General features: G+C 45.0%; 1 protein-coding gene and 1 long non-coding RNA gene across 9 annotated transcripts in view; one reads left to right on the forward strand and one right to left on the reverse strand.

Moving 5' to 3' along the window:
- Positions 1-1,853: 1,853 nt before the first annotated feature.
- LOC137333961 (uncharacterized) lies at positions 1,854-27,517 on the forward strand. Of its 5 annotated transcripts, none has more exons than XR_010966017.1 (4): positions 1,854-3,168; positions 26,079-26,358; positions 26,984-27,188; positions 27,355-27,517. It is a non-coding gene; the product is annotated as an uncharacterized lncRNA (long non-coding RNA). The 5 variants fall into 5 exon arrangements; XR_010966015.1 differs by having other exon boundaries at positions 1,855-3,182; XR_010966018.1 differs by lacking the exon at positions 1,854-3,168 and adding an exon at positions 6,953-7,089.
- LOC137333960 (transcriptional regulator QRICH1-like) overlaps positions 21,381-27,592 on the reverse strand; it is a 60,464-nt gene continuing 54,252 nt past the window's right edge. For all 4 annotated transcript variants that reach the window (XM_067998330.1, XM_067998328.1, XM_067998331.1 and 1 more), the window contains one exon: positions 21,381-26,395. In XM_067998330.1, coding sequence (XP_067854431.1) covers positions 26,206-26,395 — 190 coding nt within the window. In that variant the 3' untranslated portion in view covers positions 21,381-26,205. The remainder of the gene's footprint in view (positions 26,396-27,592) is intronic.

Consider the following 27,592-nt stretch of genomic DNA (forward strand, 5'->3'; position numbering starts at 1 on the left):
TCACACCGGAACTAGAGGGAGGAGGGAGGAGGGAGAATAGAGAGAAAGAGGGGGAGGGGGGGGGGGAGGGAGAGGGGGGGGGGGGAGGGAGAGGGGGGGGGGAGGGGGGGGGGAGGGGGGGGGAGGAGGGGGGGGGGGAGGGGGGGGGAGGGAGGAGGGGGGGGGGAGGGGGGGGGGGGGAGGGGGGGGGGGGAGGAGGAGGGGGGGAGGGGGAGGAGGAGGCGAGGGGAGGAGGAGGGCGAGGCGGAGGCAGAGGGGAGGAGGAGGGCGAGGCGGAGGCGAGGGGAGGAGGAGGGCGAGGGCGGTGGCCTCTCCCACCCTCTCGCAGTGAGTTCCAGACCCCCATCATCCTCTGAGTGAAAAAAATTCTCCTCAGCTTCCCCCTAATCCTTTTACCAATCACTTTAAATCTTGCCGGCCCCCCAGTCACTGACCCCTCCGCTAAGGGAAATAGGTCCTTCCTATCCACTCAGACTCGATGGGCTGATTGGCCTCCTTCCGTGCTGTAACCTTACTATGATCCTAATTGGCCGGATTGGATTTGTCCAGCTTTTTGTGGACAGGACGTACCTGGGCAATTTTCCACATTGTCGGGTAGATGCCAGTGTTGTAGCTGTACTGGAACAGCTTGGCCAGAGGCGCAGCTAGTTCTGGAGCACAAGTCTTCAGCACTACAGCTGGGATGTTGTCGGGGCCCATAGCCTTTGCTGTATCCAGTGCACTCAGCCGTTTCTTGATATCACGTGGAGTGAATCGAATTGGCTGAAGACTGGCTTCTGTGATGGTGGGGATATCGGGAGGAGGCCGAGATGGATCATCCACTCAGCACTTCTGGCTGAAGATGGTTGCAAACGCTTCAGCCTTTCGCACGCACGTGCTGGACTCCACCATCAGTGAAGATGGGGACGTTCATAAAGCCTCCTCCACCCATTAGTTGTTTAATTGTCCACCACCATTCACGACTGGATGTGGCAGGACTGCAGAGCTTTGATCTGATCTAGGAACATAGGAACAGGAGTAGGCCATTCAGCCCCTCGAGCCTGCTCCGCCATTTGATAAGATCATGGCTGATCTGTGATCTAACTCCATATACCCGCCTTTGGCCCATATCCTTTAATACCTTTGGTTGCCAAAAAGCTATCCATCTCAGATTTAAATTTAGCAATTGAGCTAGTATCAATTGCCGTTTGCGGAAGAGAGTTCCAAACTTCTACCACCCTTTGTGTGTAGAAATATTTTCTAATCTCGCTCCTGAAAGGTCTGGCTCTAATTTTTAGACTGTGCCCCCTACTCCTAGAATCCCCAACCAGCGGAAATAGTTTCTCTCTATCCACCCTATCTGTTCCCCTTAATATCTTATAAACTTCGATCAGATCACCCCTTAACCTTCTAAACTCTAGAGAATACAACCCCAATTTGTGTAATCTCTCCTCGTAACTTAATCCTTGAAGTCCGGGTATCATTCTAGTAAACCTACGCTGCACTCCCTCCAAGGCCAATATGTCCTTCCGAAGGTGCGGTGCCCAGAACTGCTCACAGTACTCTAGGTGCGGTCTAACCAGGGTTTTGTATAGCTGCAGCATAACTTCTGCCCCCTTGTACTCCAGTCTTCTAGATATAAAGGCCAGCATTCCATTAGCCTTCTTGATTATTTTCTGCACCTGTTCATGACACTTCAATGATCTATGTACCTGAACCCCTAAGTCCCTTTGGACATCCACTGTTTTTAACTTTTTACCATTTAGAAAGTACCCTGTTCTATCCTTTTTTGATCCAAAGTGGATGACCTCACATTTGTCTACATTGAATTCCATTTGCCACAGTTTTGCCCATTCACCTAATCTATCAATATCCCTTTGTAATTTTATGTTTTCATCTGCACTGCTTACAATGCCACCAATCTTTGTGTCATCAACAAACTTAGATATGAGACTTTCTATGCCTTCATCTAAGTCGTTAATAAATTTTGTGAATAATTGAGGCCCCAAGACAGATCCCTGCGGGACTCCACTAGTCACATCCTGCCAATGTGAGAACCTTCCCATTATCCCTACTCTCTGTCGCCTTTTGCTCAGCCAACTTCCCAACCAAGTCCATACTTTTCCCTCGATTCCATGGACTTCTATCTTAGCTGACAGTCTCTTATGTGGGACTTTATCAAATGCCTTCTGGAAGTCCATATAAATAACATCCATTGACATTCCCCTGTCCACTACTTTAGTCACCTCTTCAAAAAATTCAATCAGGTTTGTCAGGCACGACCTACCTTTCACAAATCCATGCTGGCTCTCTCTGATTAACTGTTGGTTATGGAATTGCTTAGCTCTGTCTATAGCATGCTGTTTAGCATGCAAGTAGTTCTGAGTTGTAGCTTCACCAGGTTGGCACCATTTTTAGGTACGCCTGGTGCTGCTCCTGGCATGCTCTTCTGCACTTATTGAACCAGGGTTGATCCCCTGGCTTGTTGGTAATGGTAGAGTGAGGAATATGCTGGGCCACGAGGTTACAGATTGTGCTGGAATACAATTCTGCTGCTGCTGCTGATGGCCCACAGCGCCTCATGGATGCCCAGTTTTGAGCTGCTAGATCTGTTCTGAATCTATCCTATTTAGCACGGTGGTATTGCCACACAACACGTTGGATGGTGTCCTCAGTGTGATGACGGGACTTTGTCTCCACGAGGACTGTGCGGTGATCACTCCTGCCAATACTGTCATGGACAGATGCATCTGCAACAGGTAGATTGGTAAGAACATAAGAAATAGGAGCAGGAGTAGGCCATACGGCCCCTCGAGCCTGCTCCGCCATTCAATCAGATCATGGCTGATCTTCGACCTCAACTCCACTTTCCCGCCCAATCCCCATATCCCTTGATTCCCCCCCCGAGTCCAAAAATCTATCGATCTCAGCCTTGAATATATTCAACGACTCAGCATCCACAGCCCTCTGGGGTAGAGAATTCCAAAGATTCACAGCCGTCTGAGTGAAGAAATTCCTCCTCATCTCAGCTGAGAGGAGCCGAGCCGAGCGGAGGGAGCGTCCGATAAAAGGCGGGATTTCAGAGCGCTGAGAACAGCTGAGAGGAGCCAAGCCGAGCGGAGCTGCGACCGAGTTCGAAGTGACGTCAGGAATCAGATCGGGACGCGACACAGGGGAGGCACCTGATTGGTGAGTAGGTTCAGGTGAGTATTTCTACTTATCTACAGTAACTAAAGTAAAAGGAAAGGGAAGGTCTGCAGGTCTTATAGGAAGTAGCGTTTTTTTTTAGTGAATCAAGGTCCCTAGTGTAGTTAACATTCTGTAAATTAAGAACAATTTAAAGGAGTAAACTCCTTAAAGGGAGTGGTAAGTAGTTTTTCTTTCCTTTTTTTTCTCTTGACATTGTAGTTGTTCTTAAGCTAATTTAAGGGTTAAGTCATGGCAGGAGATCCCACAGCCGAGTCATGTTCCTCTTGTGGGATGTGGGAATTCAGGGCTCCTTCCTGTATCCCTGATTCCTTCACCTGCGGGAAGTGTGTCCAGCTGCAGCTACTGTTTGACCGCTTGACGGCTCTGGAGCTGCGGATGGACTCATTTTGGAGCATCCGTGACGCTGAGAAAGTCGTGGATAGCACGTTCAGTGAGTTGGTCACACCGCAGATAAAAATTACTGAGGGAGATAGTGAATGGGTGACCAACAGACAGAGGAAGAGTAGGAAGGCAGTGCAGGGGTCCCCTGCGGTCATCTCCCTCCAAAACAGGTATACCGTTTTGGATACTGTTGGGGGAGATGGCTCACCAGGGGAAGGTGACAGCGGCCAGGTTCATGGCACCGTGGCTGGCTCTGCTGCACAGGAGGGCAGGAAAAAGAGTGGCAGAGCTATAGTGATAGGGGACTCGATTGTAAGGGGAATAGACAGGCGTTTCTGCGGACGCAATCGAGACTCCAGGATGGTATGTTGCCTCCAAGGGTCAAGGATGTCTCGGAGCGGCTGCAGGACATTCTGGAGGGGGAGGGTGAACAGCCAGTTGTCGTGGTGCATATAGGCACCAACGATATAGGTAAAAAACAGGATGAGGTCCTACAAGCTGAATTTAGGGAGTTAGGAGTTAAACTAAAGAGTAGGACCTCAAAGGTAGTAATCTCAGGATTGCTACCAGTGCCACGGGCTAGTCAGAGTAGGAATGACAGGATAGCTCGGATGAATACGTGGCTTGAGAGATGGTGCAAGAGGGAGGGATTCAAATTCCTGGGCCATTGGAACCGGTTCTGGGGGAGGTGGGACCAGTACAAATTGGACGGTCTGCATCTGGGCAGGAGTGGAACCAATGTCCCAGAGGGAGTGTTTGCTAGTGCTGTTGGGGAGGGTTTAAACTAATGTGGCAGGGGGATGGGAACCGATGCAGGAAGTCAGTGGGAAATAAAGTGGTGACAGAAACAAAAGGCAGTAAGGGAGAGTGTACAGAACATGACCGGACAGATGGTCTGAGAAAGCAGGGCAAAGACCAAGGGAAGTCTAGATTAAACTGCATTTATTTCAATGCAAGAAGTCTGATGGGCAAGGCAGATGAACTCAGGGCATGGATGGGTACATGGGACGTTATAGCTATTACTGAAACATGGCTAAGGGAGGGGCAGGACTGGCAGCTCAATGTTCCAGGGTACAGATACTATAGGAAAGATAGAGCAGGAGGTAAGAGAGGAGGGGGAGTTGCGTTCTTGATTAGGGAGAACATCACGGCAGTAGTGAGAGGGGATATATCCGAGGGTTCGCCCACTGAGTCCATATGGGTAGAACTGAAAAATAAGAAGGGAGAGATCACTTTGATAGGATTGTACTACAGACCCCCAAATAGTCAACGGGAAATTGAGGAGCAAATATGTAAGGAGATTACAGACAGCTGCAAGAAAAATAGGGTGGTAATAGTAGGGGACTTTAACTTTCCCAACATTGACTGGGACAGCCATAGCATTAGGGGCTTGGATGGAGAGAAATTTGTTGAGTGTATTCAGGAGGAATTTCTCATTCAGTATGTGGATGGCCCGACTAGAGAGGGGGCAAAACTTGACCTCCTCTTGGGAAATAAGGAAGGGCAGGTGACAGAAGTGTTAGTGAGGGATCACTTTGGGACCAGTGATCATAATTCCATTAGTTTTAAGATAGCTATGGAGAAGGATAGGTCTGGCCCAAAAGTTAAAATTCTAAATTGGGGAAAGGCCAATTTTGATGGTATTAGACAGGAACTTTCAGAAGTTGATTGGGAGAGTCTGTTGGCAGGCAAAGGGACGTCTGGTAAGTGGGAGGCTTTCAAAAGTGTGTTAACCAGGGTTCAGGGTAAGCACATTCCTTATAAAGTGAAGGGCAAGGCTGGTAGAAGTAGGGAACCTTGGATGACTCGGGAGATTGAGGCCCTAGTCTAAAAGAAGAAGGAGGCATATGACATGCATAGGCAGCTAGGATCAAGTGGATCCCTTGAAGAGTATAGAGATTGCCGGAGTAGAGTTAAGAGAGAAATCAGGAGGGCAAAAAGGGGACATGAGATTGCTTTAGCAGATAAGGCAAAGGAGAATCCAAAGAGCTTCTACAAATACATAAAGGGCAAAAGGGTAACTAGGGAGAGAGTAGGGCCTCTTAAGGATCAACAAGGTCATCTATGTGCGGAACCACAAGAGATGGGTGAGATCCTGAATGAATATTTCACATCGGTATTTACGGTTGAGAAAGGCATGGATGTTAGGGAACTTGGGGAAATAAATAGTGATGTCTTGAGGAGTGTACATATTACAGAGAGGGAGGTGCTGGAAGTCTTAACGCGCATCAAGGTAGATAAATCTCCGGGACCTGATGAAATGTATCCCAGGACGTTATGGGAGGTTAGGGAGGAAATTGCGGGTCCCCTAGCAGAGATATTTGAATCATCCACCGCTACAGGTGAGGTGCCTGAAGATTGGAGGGTAGCAAATGTTGTGCCTTTGTTTAAGAAGGGTGGCAGGGAAAAGCCTGGGAACTACAGACCGGTGAGCCTGACATCTGTAGTGGGTAAGTTGTTAGAGGGTATTCTGAGGGACAGGATCTACAGGCATTTGGAGAGGCAGGGACTAATTAGGAACAGTCAACATGGTTTTGTGAGAGGAAAATCATGTCTCACGAATTTGATTGAGTTTTTTGAAGGGGTAACCAAGAAGATAGATGAGGGCTGTGCAGTAGACGTGGTCTACATGGACTTCAGCAAAGCCTTTGACAAGGTACTGCATGGTAGGTTGTTACATAAGGTTAAATCTCATGGGATCCAAGGTGAGGTAGCCAATTGGATACAAAATTGGCTTGACGACAGAAGACAGAGGGTGGTTGTAGAGGGTTGTTTTTCAAACTGGATGCCTGTGTCCAGCGGTGTGCCTCAGGGATCGGTGCTGGGTCCGCTGTTATTTGTTATTTATATTAATGATTTGGATGAGAATTTAGGAGGCATGGTTAGTAAGTTTGCAGATGACACCAAGATTGGTGGCATTGTGGACAGTGAAGAAGGTTATCTAGGATTGCAACGGGATCTTGATAAATTGGGCCAGTGGGCCGATGAATGGCAGATGGAGTTTAATTTAGATAAATGTGAGGTGATGCATTTTGGTAGATCGAATCGGGCCAGGACCTACTCCGTTAATGGTAGGGCGTTGGGGAGAGTTATAGAACAAAGAGATCTAGGAGTACAGGTTCATAGCTCCTTGAAAGTGGAGTCACAGGTGGATAGGCATTCGGCATGCTTGGTTTCATTGGTCAGAATGAGAATCCCTACGTGGTCAGTTTTCAGTAAAATATTAAAATGTCTACGTGGCAAAGAAGCAGAATGCAAAATGGTTAGAAAGGGTTAATTAGTTAGTAACTGAGATTGGTACAGGTGGCCTGGCCTCCTGCTGGGCCATATGTTTGCGTAGTCAGCAGGTTTGCATGGTCTCAGCAATGTAGAGTCTTTGATGTGATTCAAGGACTGGTCTGAATGTCTCCATGTTTATGGCAGATCAATATAGGTAACGAGCTTAGCCAAAGTTGAAAGACATTCCAGGTTGGGAGATAAGGAACAGAAGGGACAGGGAAGAACATTCCAAGTTGGAAGGTGAGGAAGTATCCCCTTTGATGTCTAACAGCAGCATGATCAGCACATGGACGATTTATGATTGGCCGGAAATAATGTAACCTCGCATGGCAACCTATGCCCGGCTTATGATGGGTGTTGACCCTCGTTAAGTATGTTCCAACCCTATTGATTTGTATAAAAACGTGTGGATTTCTGTATGTTTCTTGTTCTTGCTCTGCCAGCATAGAGGGACTCTATCAGGAGTCCAAATCAATGCTGCAGACTAAGAACCCTGCTATTAAAGTTGTGTTGAACTTTAAAATGTATTCGACTTCAGTTTTTACTGAACCAGACTGAGGGGAAAGAATCCGGTTCGTCAAGAACATTGAATACAGGAGTTGGGATGTCTTGTTGAAGTTGTACAAGACATTAGTAAGGCCACACTTGGAATACTGTGTACAGTTCTGGTCACCCTATTATAGAAAGGATATTATTAAACTAGAAAGAGTGCAGAAAAGATTTACTAGGATGCTACCGGGACTTGATGGTTTGACTTATAGGGAGAGGATGGATAGACTGAGACTTTTTTCCCTGGAGAGTAGGAGGTTTAGGGGTGATCTTATAGAAGTCTATAAAATAATGAGGGGCATAGATAAGGTAGATAGTCAAAATCTTTTCCCAAAGGTAGGGGAGTCTATAACGAGGGGACATAGATTTAAGGTGAGAGGGGAGAGATACAAAAGGGTCCAGAGGGGCAATTTTTTCACTCAAAGGGTGGTGAGTGTCTGGAACGAGCTGCCAGAGGCAGTAGTAGAGGCGGGTAGAATTTTGTCTTTTAAAAAGCATTTGGACAGTTACATGGGTAAGATGGGTATAGAGGGATATGGGCCAAGTGCAGGCAATTGGGACTAGCTTAGTGGTATAAACTGGGCGACATGGACATTTTGGGCCGAAGGGCCTGTTTCCATGTTGTAAACTTCTATGATTCTATCTCAGTCTTAAATGGCTGTCCCCTCATCCTGCGACTATGCCCTCTAGTTCTGGACTCCAACCAGGAGAAACAACCTCTCAGCATCTACCCTGTCAAGCTCCACCTCAGAATCTACATGTTTCAATGAGATCATTTCTCTTCTAAACTCCAGGCAGCATAGGCCCATTCTACTCAATCTCTCCCCATGAGCCCTTATCTTGCGTAACAACCTTTTACGTGGCACCTTATCGAATGCCTTTTGAAAATCCAAATATACGACATCCACTGGTTCCCCTTTATCTACCTTGCTCGTTACTCTCAAAAAACTATAATAAATTTGTCAAACATGATTTCCCTTTCATAAAACCATGTTGACTCTGTCTAATCATATTATGATGTTCTAAGTGAGGACGAGGTCAAGTAAGTTTTTCCCCTCGTGTTGGTTCGCTCACCACCTGCCGCAGGCCCAGTCTGGCAGCTATGTCCTTCAGGACTCGGCCAGCAGTGGTGCTACCGAGCCACTCTTGATGATGGATGTTGAAGTCCCCCAACGAGAGTACATTTTGTGCCCGTGCTTCCTCCAAGTGGTGCTCAACATGGAGGAGGACTGATTCATCAGCTGAGAGAGGGCAGTGGGTGGTAATTAGCAGGTTTCCTTGCCCATGTTTGACCTGATGCCATGAGATTTCATGGGGTCCGGAGTCAATGTTGAGGACTCCCAGGGCCACTCCCTCCTGACTGTATATCACTGTACCACCACCTCTGGTGGGTCTGTCCTGCCGGTGGGACAGGACGCACCCTGGGATGGTGATGGAAGAGTCTGGGATGTTGGCTGAAAGATATGATTCTGTGAGTATGGCTGTGTCAGGCTGTTGCTTGACTAGTCTGTGGGACAGCTCTCCCAATTTTGGCACAGGTCCCCAGATGTTAGTGAGGAGGACTTTGCAGGGTCGACTGGGCTTAGTTTGCCTTTGCCATGTCTGGTGCCTAGTGGTCCGTCTGGTTTTATTCTTATGTTTTTTTTGTACAACTGAGTGGCTTGCTGGACCATTTCAGAGGGCAGTTCAGTCAACCACATTGCTGTGGGTCTAGAGTCACATATAGGCCAGACCGGGTAAGGACGGCAGGTTTCCTTCCCTAAAGGACATTAGTGAACCAGATGGGTTTTTACAACATTCCGATAGTTCCATGGTCACCATTACTGATACTAGCTTCTTATTCCAGATTTTATTTTAAGTAACTGAATTTAAATTCTCCAGCTGCCGTGGCGGGATTTGAACTCAATATATTTTCTAAATATTTATCCATTGGCCTTTTAAAAGCTATTCTGGATTCTACTTCCACCACTGTTTCCAGACGGATGTTCCAAGTCGTAATAATCACCTGCATTAAAATAAAACGACCTATCCTCCATCTTCCATCGAGTCTGCAGCACAGAAACAGGCCACTGGTCTATACCAATGTTTATGCTCCACTCAAACCACCTCCCACCCCCCAAGCTTGATATCGATAGTTATGCAGCATATTAGCACAGAAGAGTCAGAGAAGCAATTGGAACTGCCAGCAATTATTAACCCTCGGAGACAATAGGGAACGTTGTTCCTCATTACACAGAATTTACAGCACAGAAACAGGCCATTCGGCCCAACTGGTCTGTGCCGGTGTTTATGCTCCACACGAGCCTCCTCCCTCCCTACTTCATCTCACCCTATCACCATATCCTTCTATTCCTTTCTCCCTCATGTGTTTATCTCACCTCCCCTAAAATCCATCTACACTATTCGCCTCAACTACTCCTTGTGGGAGTGAGTTCCACATTCTCACCGCTCTCTGGGTGAGGAAGTTTCTCCTGAATTCCCCATTGGATTTATTAGTGACTATCTTATATTTATGGCCCCTTGTTTGGATTCCCCCACAAGTGGAAACATCTTCTCTACATCTACCCTATTGAATCCCATCATAATTTTAAAAATAGGACTTTAGTTCAAAAGCCCTTTTTGCCTTGCCAACGGCCTTGTCACAATGCTGATAGACCTTGAATGATTCATCACCACTGACCCCAACTCATGATCCACAACCTTCAGTGGGTGTCTCTGCATCCTGTAGACGTACCTGCCAATTGGAAACCTGTCCATGAACCTGACCCAGGGGTTTGGCCTGTGCGGCAGAAGATTTTCAACCTTCAAAACTGTCTCCATTCAGGGTTCATCCCACCCTGTTAATGTTTAACCCCAGGCACGCTGTCCCATACACAATGGTGAATGACAGCACAGTTTCAGCTGATAAGGGACCCAGGCTGTTCATGAAAACTGCTGTCTAAATATAAGCACACAGATGAGAATTGGGAAAACTGAACTTTACATTTATTCCATTAACCTGTGTTACCGAGCAATCAGTGACCTGGAGAAAGGGCACAAGGGAATTATACTATTGCAAGGTTTTTAAACTAAACATACAAACCAGTAGCACAAATGGGCTGTTGATTGTATGATTTATATCAATGAGCGTCCGATAAAAGGCGGGATTTCAGAGCGCTGAGAACAGCTGAGAGGAGCCGAGCCGAGCGGAGGGAGCGTCCGATAAAAGGCGGGATTTCAGAGCGCTGAGAACAGCTGAGAGGAGCCGAGCCGAGCGGAGGGAGCGTCCGATAAAAGGCGGGATTTCAGAGCGCTGAGAGGAGCCGAGCCGAGCGGAGGGAGCGTCCGATAAAAGGCGGGATTTCAGAGCGCTGAGAACAGCTGAGAGGAGCCGAGCCGAGCGGAGGGAGCGTCCGATAAAAGGCGGGATTTCAGAGCGCTGAGAACAGCTGAGAGGAGCCGAGCCGAGCGGAGGGAGCGTCCGATAAAAGGCGGGATTTCAGAGCGCTGAGAACAGCTGAGAGGAGCCGAGCCGAGCGGAGGGAGCGTCCGATAAAAGGCGGGATTTCAGAGCGCTGAGAACAGCTGAGAGGAGCCGAGCCGAGCGGAGGGAGCGTCCGATAAAAGGCGGGATTTCAGAGCGCTGAGAACAGCTGAGAGGAGCCGAGCCGAGCGGAGGGAGCGTCCGAGTTCGAAGTGACGTCAGGAATCAGATCAGGGGAGGCACCTGATTGGTGAGTAGGTTCAGGTGAGTATTTCTACTTATCTACAGTAACTGAAGTAAAAGGAAAGGGAAGGTCTGCAGGTCTTATAGGAAGTAGCGTTTATTTTTTAGTGAATCAAGGTCCCTAGTGTAGTTAACATTCTCTAAATTGAGAACAATTTAAAGGAGTAAACTCCTTAAAGGGAGTGGTAAGTAGTTTTTCTTTCCTTTTTTTTTTCTCTTGACATTGTAGTTGTTCTTAAGCTAATTTAAGGGTTAAGTCATGGCAGGAGATCCCAGGGCCGTGTCATGTTCCTCTTGTGGGATGTGGGAATTCAGGGCTCCTTCCTGTATCCCTGATTCCTTCACCTGCGGGAAGTGTGTCCAGCTGCAGCTATTGTTTGACCGCTTGACGGCTCTGGAGCTGCGGATGGATTCACTTTGGAGCATCCGCGATGCTGAGAAAGTCGTGGATAGCACGTTCAGTGAGTTGGTCACACCACAGATAAAAATTACTGAGGGAGATAGTGAATGGGTGACCAACAGACAGAGGAAGAGTAGGAAGGCAGTGCAGGGGTCCCCTGCGGTCATCTCCCTCCAAAACAGGTATACCGTTTTGGATACTGTTGGGGGAGATGGCTCACCAGGGGAAGGTGGCAGTGGCCAGGTTCATGGCACCGTGGCTGGCTCTGCTGCACAGGAGGGCAGGAAAAAGAGTGGCAGAGCTATCGTGATAGGGGACTCGATTGTAAGGGGAATAGACAGGCGTTTCTGCGGACGCAACCGAGACTCCAGGATGGTATGTTGCCTCCCTGGTGCAAGGGTCAAGGATGTCTCGGAGCGGCTGCAGGACATTCTGGAGGGGGAGGGTGAACAGCCAGTTGTCGTGGTGCATATAGGCACCAACGATATAGGTAAAAAACAGGATGAGGTCCTACAAGCTGAATTTAGTGAGTTAGGAGTTAAACTAAAGAGTCGGACCTCAAAGGTAGTAATCTCAGGATTGCTACCAGTGCCACGGGTTAGTCAGAGTAGGAATGACAGGATAGCTAAGATGAATACGTGGCTTGAGAGATGGTGCAAGCTGGAGGGATTCAAATTCCTGGGCCATTGGAACCGGTTCTGGGGGAGGTGGGACCAGTACAAATTGGACGGTCTGCATCTGGGCAGGACTGGAACCAATGTCCTAGGGGGAGTGTTTGCCAGTGCTGTTGGGGAGGGTTTAAACTAATGTGGCAGGGGGATGGGAACCGATGCAGGAAGTCAGTGGGAAATAAAGTGGTGACAGAAACAAAACGCAGTAAGGGAGAGTGTACAGAACATGACCGGACAGATGGTCTGAGAAAGCAGGGCAAAGACCAAGGGAAGTCTAGATTAAACTGCATTTATTTCAATGCAAGAAGTCTGATGGGCAAGGCAGATGAACTCAGGGCATGGATGGGTACATGGGACTGGGATGTTATAGCTATTACTGAAACATGGCTAAGGGAGGGGCAGGACTGGCAGCTCAATGTTCCAGGGTACAGATGCTATAGGAAAGATAGAGCAGGAGGTAAGAGAGGAGGGGGAGTTGCGTTCTTGATTAGGGAGAACATCACGGCAGTAGTGAGAGGGGATATATCCGAGGGTTCGCCCACTGAGTCCATATGGGTAGAACTGAAAAATAAGAAGGGAGAGATCACTTTGATAGGATTGTACTACAGACCCCCAAATAGTCAACGGGAAATTGAGGAGCAAATATGTAAGGAGATTACAGACAGCTGCAAGAAAAATAGGGTGGTAATAGTAGGGGACTTTAACTTTCCCAACATTGACTGGGACAGCCATAGCATTAGGGGCTTGGATGGAGAGAAATTTGTTGAGTGTATTCAGGAGGAATTTCTCATTCAGTATGTGGATGGCCCGACTAGAGAGGGGGCAAAACTTGACCTCCTCTTGGGAAATAAGGAAGGGCAGGTGACAGAAGTGTTAGTGAGGGATCACTTTGGGACCAGTGATCATAATTCCATTAGTTTTAAGATAGCTATGGAGAAGGATAGGTCTGGCCCAAAAGTTAAAATTCTAAATTGGGGAAAGGCCAATTTTGATGGTATTAGACAGGAACTTTCAGAAGTTGATTGGGAGAGTCTGTTGGCAGGCAAAGGGACGTCTGGTAAGTGGGAGGCTTTCAAAAGTGTGTTAACCAGGGTTCAGGGTAAGCACATTCCTTATAAAGTGAAGGGCAAGGCTGGTAGAAGTAGGGAACCTTGGATGACTCGGGAGATTGAGGCACTCGTCAAAAAGAAGAAGGAGGCATATGACATGCATAGGCAGCTGGGATCAAGTGGATCCCTTGAAGAGTATAGAGATTGCCGGAGTAGAGTTAAGAGAGAAATCAGGAGGGCAAAAAGGGGATATGAGATTGCTTTGGCAGATCAGGCAAAGGTGAATCCAAAGAGCTTCTACAAATACATAAAGGGCAAAAGGGTAACTAGGGAGAGAGTAGGGCCTCTTAAGGATCAACAAGGTCATCTATGTGCGGAACCACAAGATATGGGTGAGATCCTGAATGAATATTTCACATCGGTATTTACGGTTGAGAAAGGCATGGATGTTAGGGAACTTGGGGAAATAAATAGTGATGTCTGGAGGAGTGTACATATTACAGAGAGGGAGGTGCTGGAAGTCTTAACGCGCATCAAGGTAGATAAATCTCCGGGACCTGATGAAATGTATCCCAGGACGTTAAGGGAGGTTAGGGAGGAAATTGCGGGTCCCCTAGCAGAGATATTTGAATCATCCACCGCTACAGGTGAGGTGCCTGAAGATTGGAGGGTAGCAAATGTTGTGCCTTTGTTTAAGAAGGGCGGCAGGGAAAAGCCTGGGAACTACAGACCAGTGAGCCTGACATCTGTAGTGGGTAAGTTGTTAGAGGGTATTCTGAGGGACAGGATCTACAGGCATTTGGAGAGGCAGGGACTAATTAGGAACAGTCAGCATGGTTTTGTGAGAGGAAAATCATGTCTCACGAATTTGATTGAGTTTTTTGAAGGGGTAACCAAGAAGATAGATGAGGGCTGTGCAGTAGACGTGGTCTACATGGACTTCAGCAAAGCATTTGACAAGGTACCGCATGGTAGGTTGTTACATAAGGTTAAATCTCATGGGATCCAAGGTGAGGTAGCCAATTGGATACAAAATTGGCTTGACGACAGAAGACAGAGGGTGGTTGTCGAGGGTTGTTTTTCAAACTGGATGCCTGTGTCCAGCGGTGTGCCTCAGGGATCGGTGCTGGGTCCGCTGTTATTTGTTATTTATATTAATGATTTGGATGAGAATTTAGGAGGCATGGTTAGTAAGTTTGCAGATGACACCAAGATTGGTGGCATTGTGGACAGTGAAGAAGGTTATCTAGGATTGCAACGGGATCTTGATAAATTGGGCCAGTGGGCCGATGAATGGCAGATGGAGTTTAATTTAGATAAATGTGAGGTGATGCATTTTGGTAGATCGAATCGGGCCAGGACCTACTCCGTTAATGGTAGGGCGTTGGGGAGAGTTATAGAACAAAGAGATCTAGGAGTACAGATTCATAGCTCCTTGAAAGTGGAGTCACAGGTGGATAGGGTGGTGAAGAAGGCATTCAGCATGCTTGGTTTCATTGGTCAGAACATTGAATGCAGGAGTTGGGATGTCTTGTTGAAGTTGTACAGGGCATTGGTGAGGCCACACTTGGAGTACTGTGTACAGTTCTGGTCACCCTATTATAGAAAGGATATTATTAAACTAGAAAGAGTGCAGAAAAGATTTACTAGGATGCTACCGGGACTTGATGGTTTGACTTACAGGGAGAGGTTAGACAGACTGGGACTTTTTTCCCTGGAGAGTAGGAGGTTAAGGGGTGATCTTATAGAAGTCTATAAAATAATGAGAGGCATAGATAAGGTCGATAGTCAAAATCTTTTCCCAAAGGTAGGGGAGTCTATAACGAGGGGGCACAGATTTAAGGTGAGAGGGGAGAGATACAAAAGGATCCAGAGGGGCAATTTTTTCACTCAAAGGGTGGTGAGTGTCTGGAACGAGCTGCCAGAGGCAGTAGTAGAGGCGGGTACAATTTTGTCTTTTAAAAAGCATTTGGACAGTTACATGGGGAAGATGGGTATCGAGGGATATGGGCCAAGTGCAGGCAATTGGGACTAGCTTAGTGGTATAAACTGGGCGACATGGACATGTTGGGCCGAAGGGCCTGTTTCCATGTTGTAACTTCTATGATTCTATGATTCTATATTCAGGTGGTGGGTATCAGTCGGGGACTCTGTATCCCTTTTTATTGGAGTGCTTATCTCGGGTGTGGTGTGTGTGTAAGGGGGAATCTCTATGAATAAAGGCTTGGAAGCAACTGAAGACCAGGCTCCAGTATTCCATCCTTCACCTCCTGACTATGCGATTATAACAGGGCCAGTCCCTTTTTGTTACCAATACAAACATTCATCTCTCACATCAGAGCCTAACCATTAAGAAAAAGCATTTTAAAACTAGTAAAGAAAAACTTGGGGGAAAAAAAAGAGGGAAAATTCTCATCCTCTGGGGTATCAAACATCAGTGCCGAGAGGAGGATATTGACGAGCAACTGACAGGGACAGGGTTGGTTGTGATGCCTCTCACAGATAGCGAATAGCCAGACACTCACCAATAGGAGTGCACGGGGCTTTGGCAGAGCAATGCCAGCATTAGTCGCTCATCTTGCACACCGACTGATTTTCTTTTCCATTCACTTCAGCAGAACAAGGTAACCAATTCGCTCTCACCTGTTTTGTGCTACTGCCCAACATCGTTAAAAAAACAGGAAGAAAATTCCAGAGAATCTTACAGCACAGGCCACCATTCGGCCCATCATGCCTGTGCTGGCTCTTTGAAAGAGCTATCCAATTAGTTCCAGTCCCCTGCTCTTTCCCCATAGACCTGCAAATTTCTCCTTTTCGAGTATTTATCCAATTCCCTTTTGAAAGTTATTATTGAATCTGCTTCCACCGCCCTTTCAGGCAGTGAATTCTAGATCAGAACTCGGTGCAACTTGAACAACTTATTCTTCGAAGATTTGTGTTCATGCACTTTCACCCAGCTGGCAGTAGAACATAGGAACAGGAGGAGGCCATTCAGCCCCTTGAGCCTGTTCCGCCATTCCATTAGATCATGGCTGACCTGTATCTCAACTCCATTCACCAGCCTTGGTTTCATATCCCTTGATCCCCTCACCCAACAAAAATCTCATCAAGAGCAAAAGCAAAATACCACGGATGCTGGAAATCTGAAATAAAAACAGAAAATGCAGGAGAAACTCAGCGAGTGAGGCAGCATCTGTGGAGAAAGAAACAGAGTTAACGTTTCAGGTCGAAGACCATTTGATGTGTTTTGAAAATTTCAATTGACCCCCAGCAACCACAGCCTTTTTTTGTGTGCGGGGGGCGGGGGGAAAATAGTGATGCAAATTTCCACTCCTCTGAAAAAGTGCTTCCTGATTTCACTCCTGAATGGCCTAGCTCTAATTATAAGATTGTGCCCGCCTTGGTCTGGACTCCACCCACCATATGAAATAGTTTCTCATTATCTACTCTATCAACTCCTGTTATCAGTTTAAATACCTCGATTAGTTTACCCCTTAACCGTCTAAACTCAAGGGACTACAAGCCAAGTTTTTCCAACCGGTCCTTGTAATTTAACCCTTTAAGCCCAGGTGCAATTCTGGTGAATCTGTGCTGTAAACGCCCCGCCCCCCCCTCCAGGCCAGTATATCCTTCCCGAGGTGCGGTGCCCAAATCTGAACACAATACTCCCAATGGGGTCTGACCAAGGCTCTGTACAACTGGAGCATAACTTCCTCCCTTTTGTGTTCTAGTCCTCGAGATAAAGGCCAACATAAGAAAAACAGTGGGTAATATATAAAAAGTAGAGTTCAGGATAAATATATTCCACAAAAAAGGACATACTAGCCAAGAGCGAGACAGCACTAGTGAGGTGAGGCTAAAATGGAATCGAAACAAAAAGGCGTACTCAAAGTCCATAAACAACAAAGGAGAGAATGACAATAGGGAAATATGAAGAGCTTAGGAAAGAGGTTAAAAAGAAATATAAAATTATGAATATAAAAAGAAATGGTAAAGTATTCTATAGGCACACAGATAGTAAAAATAGAATTAAGATAGGTATAGGGCCACTAAGGACTGTTTCCAGTGGCAGAAGGGTCAGTAACCAGAGAACACAGATTTAAGGTGATCGGCAAAAGAGCCAGAGGGGAGATGAGGAAAAATTCTTTTACACAGCGAGTTGCTGTGATCTGGAATGCACTGCCTGAAAGGGCGATGAATGGTGATTCAATAATAACTTTCAAAAGGGAATTGGATAAATACTTGAAGGGGAAAAATTTGCAGGACTACAGGGAATGGGACTAATTGGATAGCTCTTTCAAAGAGCTGGCACAGGCACGATTGGCCGAATGGCCTCCTTCTGTACTGTAATGGCAGAAAGACTGAATACTTACTTTGTCTCAGTTTTCACTGAACAGATCAAAGACGAAATGACAACAGTGGAAGTCAAGTGGAATATTGCAACAGTTAAGGTAGAAAGAAAGGAGATTCTAGTGAAACTTGAGGACAAGATCCCAGGTCCAGATGGTTTGCACCCACTGATACTCAAATGAACTAGGGTAGAGGAAGTACAGGCACTAGTATCTCCATTTAAAAATTCAATAGAAAAAGTAATAGTGCCACAGGACTGGCAGACAGCAACTGTAATTCCTATCTTCATAAGGGAGATAGTACTAACCCAGTGAACTACAGACCTATAAACTATAGCTGGTCAGTGGTAGGAAAGATACTAGAATCTTTCCTAAAGGATCAGATAACAAATTTAGAGATGGAGAATATAATAATAGTCAGTATGTATTTCTAGAAGAAAGATCACATTTAACCAACCTTACTGAATTTTTTGAAGTAACAGAAAGAAGTCATGGCCAGTGCAGTGAATGTTATACAGGCAGTTTCAGGAGGTCTTTGATGCCACATTAGAGAGGGTCTTGCCACAGGTCAGGGCCAGGTAGCAGAATGGATTGAACGATGGCGACAGAACAGAAAACAGAGGGTAGAAGGGGAGTTTCTGGGACTGGCAGAAAGTGATGTCCCACAGGGATCTGTGCTGGGACTGTTCACCATATAGATCAATGATTTAGACTCAAATATTGGAGGTATGGTGTTGAAATTTGATGATACCAATTGGACAGTACAGCTAATAATGTGGAGGACTGGACCAAAATATAGGAAGACGTAAACAGGTTTGCAGATTGGGTAGAATCACAGAATGGTTACAGCACAGAAGGAAGCTATTCGGTCCATCAAGCCCGTGCTGGGTAAAGAGCAAATTAAATTCAGTACAGCAAAGTGTGAGACAAGGAGGCCACTCATTCCTTGGAAGGCAAAAAAACTAAATGGGATAGAGGAGCAAAGAGATCTAGGAATAGATACATAAATCACAAAGTAGCAACACAATTTGCTACGGTCATAAAGATTGCAAACAAAGTATTGGGGTATATTTCTAGAGGAATAGACTAGAAAAGTAGGGAGGTAATGATAAGTTTATAGAGAACCGTGGTTAGACTACAATTGGGAGTACTGAGTGCATATCTGGTCTCCATAATACAAAAAGAATATTCAAGCTTTGGAGAAAGTGTAAAAAAGATTTACAAGGGTGTTACCAGAATTGAGAGGATGCAACTGGGGTGTTTTCTTTGGAAAAGAAACTAAGAAGAGACCCGATAGTGGTCTTTAAAATGACGAAGGGGTTCGATAGGGTGGGTGTGGAGAAACTGTTTCCACTTGTGGGTGAGTCCAGAACAAACGGCCATAAATGCAAGATAGCGACTAAAAGATCAAATAAAGAATTTAGGAGGAATTTCTTTACAGAGTGGTGAGAATGTGGAACTCGCTGCCACATGGAGTGGTTGAAGTAGAGAGCGTTGATGCATTTAAGGGGAGGCTTGGAATAGGTAATTGGATTGGGAGCAGGTTCATGTGGAGGATAAACTTCAGCATAAACCAGTTGGGCCAAATGGCCTGTTTCGGTGCTGTAGTCTATTTAATTTTACATCCCATCCGAGCACCAACTTATGTCACCTTTAATTCTGCGTGCATTAATTTCTGATCATCTCTAACAAATGTCTTCTAAAACTCTTCAGAAAGTCCATATAAACGTTCACACTCTCCCCTCCACCAAAACAATAACTAGATTAGTCAGACACGGCCTCCGCTTCACAAATCCATTCGGAATCTTATCAGCTGATACCTGTCCAAGTGCTCAGTTACTTTCTCTGATAGATTCCAGTAACTTCCCCACAGCCAATCTCCCATTATTTTCTCCAGTACAATTTTCTTACTTATATTAAGCGTAAGTTCCTCCCCATGACATACTTTTAGATTCCCTTCTACTGCTGGTATTTAGTCTTCTTCCTGCACTGTGAAAACAGATACAAAATACTCTTTAACAAGTCTGCCATTTCCTTATTGTCCATTATAGCCTCACCTGTATCTGAATAGGCCCACTCTCCTCTGCCATTCTTCCTTTTGGTATATTTATTAAAACTTTTGCTGTTAAATTTGAAATCACTTGCAAGTTTTCCCCCCTATATTCCTTTTTTGCACCTCATTACTTTTTGTATCCCTTTGTTGCTGTTTAGAACTCTCCCAGTCTGTTCGATTTCCACTTTTTCTTGCCTTTGTGCAATCCTTAATAATAGAGGCCCTGTCTGCTCTCTCAGGTGGACATAAAAGATCCCATGGCACAATCAGAAGAGCAGGAAGTTCTCCCAGTGACCTGGTCAATATTTATCCCTCAACCAACACCACCAAAACAGGCTATCTGGTTATTTATTGCTGTTTGTGGGACTTTGCTGTGTGTAAATTAGCTGCTGCGTTTGCCTGGAACAGTGACTACACTTCAAAAAAGCACTTAATTGGCTGTAAAGCGCTTTGGGAATTCCTGAGGCCATGCAAGGTGCTATATTAATGCATGTTCTTTCTTTATATAAGCTTCCATCCCCAGACTTGCTCTGCTCTTTCCTTTAGGCCCCACACTGCAGCGGTTTACCTGCAGTCTGTGACCCGCTCCAGGTGATGGGCAGTTCAATTTCTGCTGGTCAATTCACTTGGCGCAGTTCACAGACCAGCTCCTACTTTGCCACAATGCTGCGTGAATGCATCCTTTGCTTTCTGTAGAACTGCTTTGCATTGTGAAAATAGGGACAAGGGCACATATTATCTGGTTTAAAACTGATTAGGTTTCCAAAAAAGGCCTGGAAGGATCGCTTTGCGCTTGTGTAGTGAAATGCACCGTCTCCGCCTGTATTGTTGCAGTGAGACAGTGATGGGTTCCAATACACTAATGCCACCTGCTGGCACACTCCAGCTCTACCCCCCGTTATATTCAATAACTTGCAACTGTTTCACAACAGGGGCTGGTTAGTTCAATGGGGATAACTGTCCTCAGTGCTCAGATCCAGGTTCAAGTCCATTCCAAGGTGGGCTGAAACTCTCCCTTAACTGACCCTAACTTCAAAGAAGCTTGAGACAGTTCCCAGTAGAAAACTATACAAATCACCCATCTTACTCAGAGATGCATCGGAGGGTGGCTGGTGTGGAAAATAGAAAGGTCATATTTGTCCAGTCTCGAGGGGGGGAAATTAAAAGCTAATACATTCTTGTGTTAGTACAAAGCAGGGGCTATATATTCGTGAGTTTTACTCTGCTATACAAGACAATGTGGACATTAGCTGCACGAGTGGAAAATATTCTATTCTCCCAAAGATGTCCCTTAGAAACACAAAGCTCACCAAGAAATACAGGAGGCTTGGGATTTAATTGCTGAATAGTGGTAGCATGGCCACTGAATCCATGGGGAATTGAAGAATTAGATTTTATGGTTTAGTGACAACTTCATAGTGTTAGGATATTTACAGCGGTGATTGAGTGGGGATGGAGAAGTAGAGAAAATTACAGGGCAACTAAAAAGGAGGCAGGATCGTTACATTAACCAAAAGAGAACAGTGCAGAGGACAAAGTTTAAATAATACAACACGGTCAGGAATCAATTCCGGAACTTTTTTTTGGAAAAAAATCCTAAATGTACATATAACTTTCTACAAACTTATTGTTTTTTTAAAAAAACATTTAATCTTATTTAACTTTATTTAAAATACTTGAAACTGTATCACAAGGGTAAAATAAGCAAAAGAACATTGTACAAGTTTGAACTTTTTCCCTTTTAATTTTTAAAAAAAAAAACATAGAACCCACTTCTACATGTAAGCCCTCCCCAAGCAGATCATTCCAGGCTGCAGGATTGTGGCACGTTTCCTGACAAGGGGGCCTGGGAAAGCCAGGAGGGAGGAACGAGGATGCATTTTGAAAAAGGGGAATTGGATTATTCAGAGATGCCATGTAATGCTACCGGTTCAGGAGAGACACTAGCCAGCTCACTGGTCTCCTTCAGTTACATTTAATCCTGTAATTGTACTTCAGAAATAAAATGGCTGCTCAGAGCAATGCTGGGGGCAGCCATTTTGGGTGGATAGTTTCTGCAACAATAGAATAAATCTTTATCAGGTCACTTGACTTTAGTGACGTGACTGATGGCAATTCTACCCTAAATACCTTAACCCAGCTATGCATGTTAATCAGCACGCTGGGATATGGAGGCCTCCTGCTACAAGGAGCTGTGGCCATTGGTAGGGTAGGGGAGTTCAGACAGTCATCCCCAGCTGGCTCGTGCAAATCTCCCAGTGGCTGTTGTAGGGTGGCACTGGGGCAGGGAGCAGGTTGCCCATCTGCTTGGGAAGGGGTAGGACGTGATCAGTAGGCGGGAGTGGGAATAAAAAAAAACAGGTACTCAAAAACTGTCCTTTTAGGCAGTCTCTGAGCAGCAATAAAAAAAACCCCACAGGAACAAGGAAAGATAGAAACACCAAAAAGTCTACTGATATTCTCCCATCCAGTAATATTTGTATATTAAATGAAAGCTCTAGTGAATACATTTCCTTCTTGAGGTTTGAGGATTGGATTTTGGGGCGTTTCAGAAACTTAATCAATTGTGATCCGGGGTTGTTTAATTGTTTTTTTAAAACTATTTTTTTGCAATTTTTCTTTCACCTAATGAGAGAAGGAGGAGATGGAAACTCCAGGGTGAAGGAGACTAGCATCGTTTCTGGTTCAGTGTCCTGCGTCAGTCTCGAGCGGGGACATTGCCTACTTGAAAACCAGGATTGCTAGCCCCTATTCACAGTACCCAGTGACACACTGTTCCGATGCTTGTATTATTTAGACTTGGCTGTCAGTTTGGGATTTTATTACTGCTTTAACTGGAATCAAAACTAACCTAAACAATGGAATACAAAGGGGCGGAAGTTATACTACATCCGTATAAAGCTCTGGTTAGATCACATCTGGAGACTGCGGTCAGTTCTAGGTCTGGGCATCGCCCCTCAGGAAGGATATATTGCTGTTGGAGGGGGTGTAGTGCAGATTCACCAGAATGATACTGGGGCTTAAAGGGTTAAATTACGAGGACAGGTTGCACAGACTAGGCTTGGATTCCCTTGAATATAAAAGATTAAGAGGTGATCTAATTGAGGTGTTTAGGAGATGATTAAATGATTTGATAGGGTTGATAGAGACTATTTCCTCTGGTGGGGGGAGTCCAGAACAAGGGGGCATAACCTTAAAATTAGGGCTAGGCTGTTCAGGGGTGATGTCAGGAAGCACTTCTTCACACAAAGGGGAGTGGAAATCTGGAACTCTCCCCCAAAAGGCTGTGGCAGCTGGGGGGTCAATTGAAAATTTCAAAACTGAGATTGATAGATGTTTGTTGGGTGAGGGGATCACGGGGTATGGAGCTAAGGTGGGTAAACGGAGTTGAGGTACAGATCAACCATGATCTAACTGAATGGCAGAACAGGCTCAAGGGGCTGAATGGCCTCGTCCTGTTCCTATGTTCATTCACAGCACTGTGGCAGGGTTATGTGACTGAGAGGGAGGCACGTCATTCCACCATGGTCTGTTCAGTAAGCACTGACTTTACGCAGGACAGAAAATCCAATAAGGGAACGTGGAGGAAATGCTGTCCAGGTTGACAGTAACTCGTTATATTAACATTTTAAATTAGTTTGTGTGGGTCCATGAACTTGTAAATCCAACACTCTAATCCCAAAATTAGCCTCAGAACATTTGAACAAAACATGGCAAGTTGTAAATATTTAACATAACTGTCAGTTATTTGTGGATTTGATGACAACAGACTGAACTCACTTCCAGCCACTCGCACAGATCAATGGTTTGAAGTTGGGCTGGAGCAGAATTAAAAGTGAAGAAATCCCTGAGATGCTGCCTTGTTCTTACTGAATTCAAGATGACTAAAGAAAATTGAAAATAAGAAAAAAAAAGTTATTTTAGATAAGGTTCCCTTGGATCACGATTCTTTTAACAACTCCTCACCCCCAAAGTAATGTTACAGACTGAGTGCGTGTCTGGGCTACTCTCACGAGGGAGTCTGACATTAATTCGTTTAGTTTGTCAAGTCAGTTGCACTGGACAGACATTTGCAGTTTTCAGTTTGTTGGGCCTTGATACCACATGAAGTACAACCAGAAGTTGCAATGAACAAATTGATCAGCAAGATGCTAATAGTTATTAGCATCAATCAACAATCAGAATAACTGGGACAATAGAACTGATTCTCATTTCCCTGGTTTCCAAGTCCACTTTCATAACAACTGATGTCATTAACTTTAACTCAACCCCTTTAATATCTCACACATCACAATCTCAACGGCCATACTTTCCATACAAAGCTGAATAAATTCAAAAATAGGAAATATTCTGTGAAGCAAAACATTTGTACAGAAGATGGAGTCAGATATAAGCAGCCATGTTTTGTTCCCAGTGGGGCCGATCGTTCAGGATCAGGGAATGTTTTGTTACAAGAGCAGCTCCTTTATCAAAATCACCTCAATGCAAAAATAGTTTGAGCAGGTTTTCTGTCACTCTCCTGAATCCAAAACCGTAATTTTTTTTAAGCTGGGAGCAGCATTTTCTGAAAATCTTGTATTTGATTCAAAGATCAGACTCACCTTCACAAATGTGAATTAACAGCACCAATTTAGTCAGTGGAGGAAGGTGAGGCAAGGAGGGTGGGGGGAGAAGAGGATTAAAGAAATATAGCTGTAACGGGACATTGGAAATGGGTTTCACAAATCCAAGCAGGCTGCCATTCACACCTCAAAGCTCTGTTGGTGCAGAACTGACATCTCCTGGTAGCAAGAACACTATGTGCAGACCCTGGCTCTCTGCACATCACCATCCATCACTCCAGTAATGTAGATGCTAAATGCGCCATTAGAAGACACTCCAATTGCTAGATCAAGGGCGAACCAGCAGGGACGCCCCTACCCTAACCTCCCACAGAGCACCGAACCTGATGCACATACCCAAATTAATCAATAGGAGGTGCTGCTGGGCAGGTATTAATTACTGTAGATGACCAAATCTAAAAAGGCAAGAATTTCAACAAACTGCTCACTTGTATGACTGTAGGCTGAACTCACCTGCTAGAATCTGAGCATGCAGTCATACCAAAACACAGCTAAGAGAAACCGATTTCAGCTCTGTACTAAATCACTCGGCCCTAAAACGTGTTTTTCAGAACACAAACTTAAACACTGATCACAGAGCATTCTGTATTTCCAAACTACTCTGCCTAAAACTAGAAGACCAGCTACATCTTGTGTTAATTCAAACTCTTAAAGAACATTACGACAGAGTTTGTTTCCTACACATTGTGGGTTCATCAGTTTCACAGCAATGGCATGTATGGATTGTAATTTAACTTTATAACCCTGTATAGAATTGGGAAACACTGCAAATTTTGGACCCTGTGACACTCCAAATATTGCAGTATAGTGATCACAATCATCTCCTTTCTAGCAAAAAAAAGTATAAAAGCAGAATTTTCCCCAAAATAAAGTTACTGTATCTTTACACCATGACTGTGATATTTAAGTATGACAATAAATACAGTACTAGTATCAATGCCAAATCACTAACTCAATGTTGCAGTATCCTCAGATATCAATAGTGCCATACGCCGCGGTGCAGACCCTAACTGTGGCGTCAACCCTAACTGTGGCAGTAATGGAGAGAAGCTACCACAGGACGACTGGAATTGATGGTTGGAAACAAATGGAAATGGTTTGGCCCAGTGGGTGACTTCATTTCACTTTAAAAGAGCTTTAACGATTAACATAAGTATACCAAACAGTATACTGCTAGTCTGGCAAAATAACGAGCGCTGTACACAGGAAATGAGCAAGTGCAAAATGGCCCCTCCCTCTTCCCAAAGGGTGCACTTAATTTTGCCACAACACCACCTTGCATAATCCTAGGGTGAAAGAGTTGCTTGCTGTGTTGTACAGACTATTAGAACAGGAATACAGAGAAACAGAAAGGTCTCTTTATAATGGTACATGAGTATATTACAATAATTTCTCCTTGCACTTTGCCTGGAGTTAAGGCCTCTGCACAAGGCCAGTTGTGTGAAAAGTCTTCAGTTCTAGTCACTGTCTAAAAACATCATTTTTTTTTTTAAGTATTGAAAAACTTTTAATTATATAAACCTTCATCAGCTTTCCATTCTCCCTTTCATGTCAAATTCTCTTCAGTGGAGGCCCAGTTTAAGCCAGCAATTGGCAGAAAGATTATTACAACAGTCTGTCTCACACCAATCACATGATGGGTTCACCCCGAGGGTTTCGGCAGTCCTTTTGTTGAGGAGTTCATGACAAGGGTTTCCAAATGTCAGCAGGACTTTCTGCATCCACAAAATGCCGCTAGAGTTTCAAAAAAAAAATTGCCCACTTTAGAAAAGTAGTTGCCAGACTCCTTGTATCGGGTAGTGAAACCCTATTACACTATATTATCCACAGATATATGACTCCCTTCTGAAACCTCTGAAGACTTTGTTGAAGCTGCACTGAAACATGGCTGAACGATCCCTGCTTTGCTCGTAGTGCACAAGGTGCATTCCTTTCCTTGCGATTTCCGGCCAGGGTTTTAGTGCAGGTTCGCAGCAGCTATGGCAAAAGCTTCCTGGATCTCTCGCACCGTCAGGATTCGAGTCAACATCTGTTCCATGTGCTCCCTGCTGATGGGCTGGGTGGAGTACCAGATTGGGCTGTTCGGTGCCACCACAGGCTCAGGCGTCAGGTAAAAGGTGTCGTTCCTACCCTTCACACTCTGGGGACTAAACAACATATTATTGCAATTTATTTGGGAATTCAGAGTAAAAAAAACAGAATTCTCTCAACCCGTGGGAATTTTCCTCACGGGGACCCTGTATTACTGCATGTAATAATAGTTTCTCCATATATTTTTTTAACAGTTGTACTGATGCTTTGTTTTTGGCAGAACAGCCAAATGCCTGGATTTCCAGGAAGAGATGCACATTGCTTTGCTCCAATGATATGGGGCATCTCGCTCAGTTTGCAAAGAGCACGATTCATCATAACTGCCAGTGGAATAGTGTCAGGCTGCCTGGGGTGGGGGGTTTAAACTGACCACCATCAGCAATACCAATACAGGGCTGACCTCGGGCATTTATCACTCTGGTGTACGGAAGAGGGGAGCTCTAGTGAAAGGAGTAAACTAGACTAGGAGGTACAACTGGAGAAGCCATTTTTCAAATCAAAATATATAATAAAGGGTTTTAGCTGCCGCAGTCACTGAGGTGTCAGAAAAGTGTAATTAGTGGGTACACAAAATTTTCACACCGTGTCTACTTGAACTGCGGAGAAACCAGTCCAATTATAGATTTTTGTCCTTCCAAATTTAGGTTGCATGTGGAGAGATGATTTTGTGTACAACATTAGGATGAAGGTCTCTCCCTGGTAATGGCAGCAGTTTGAAGGAACCGAAAGACAGAAGTAGACCACTTTCCATCAAGCTGATTCTGCCATTTTGGTAGCCGCAAAAGGAGGCTGGAGAGAAGAGATTAATTAAAAGGTTTACAGAAGAATGGCATACGTTGAAGCTTACGGGCAAGTTAAATTTTTTTTCCTAAAGTGCATTGATATCAATGTTAACTAAATCCAGTGACAACACTACTAGTTTAAAACCAGAGTGATGGGCTGCTTCACCCTTTTTAAAAAAAAGTAAGCATTTTTGTCTGAGATTATTTACCGAATTCCCTTTTTCTGGTCACAGGTGAAAGTCAGATACTGCTACGTAATCCTACAAACTGCAGAAAATCTACAATAAAGATAATTGGCAAAGATATTAATGTGCATCTGTGGTGTGCTCCCGTTGCACAAAAGCGGGTTTAATATGCGAATATTAAATATAGTCATTAAACGAGGTGTTATTAAGAGCTGGCTGGACAGAGTGTTAATTTCCAGTAGTCTCAGATCATTCAAAGTGGTTGGGACAAAACATGCCACTTAAT

Source organism: Heptranchias perlo, chromosome 17 (genome assembly GCF_035084215.1).
Source record: "Heptranchias perlo isolate sHepPer1 chromosome 17, sHepPer1.hap1, whole genome shotgun sequence".
Lineage (NCBI taxonomy): Eukaryota > Metazoa > Chordata > Chondrichthyes > Hexanchiformes > Hexanchidae > Heptranchias > Heptranchias perlo.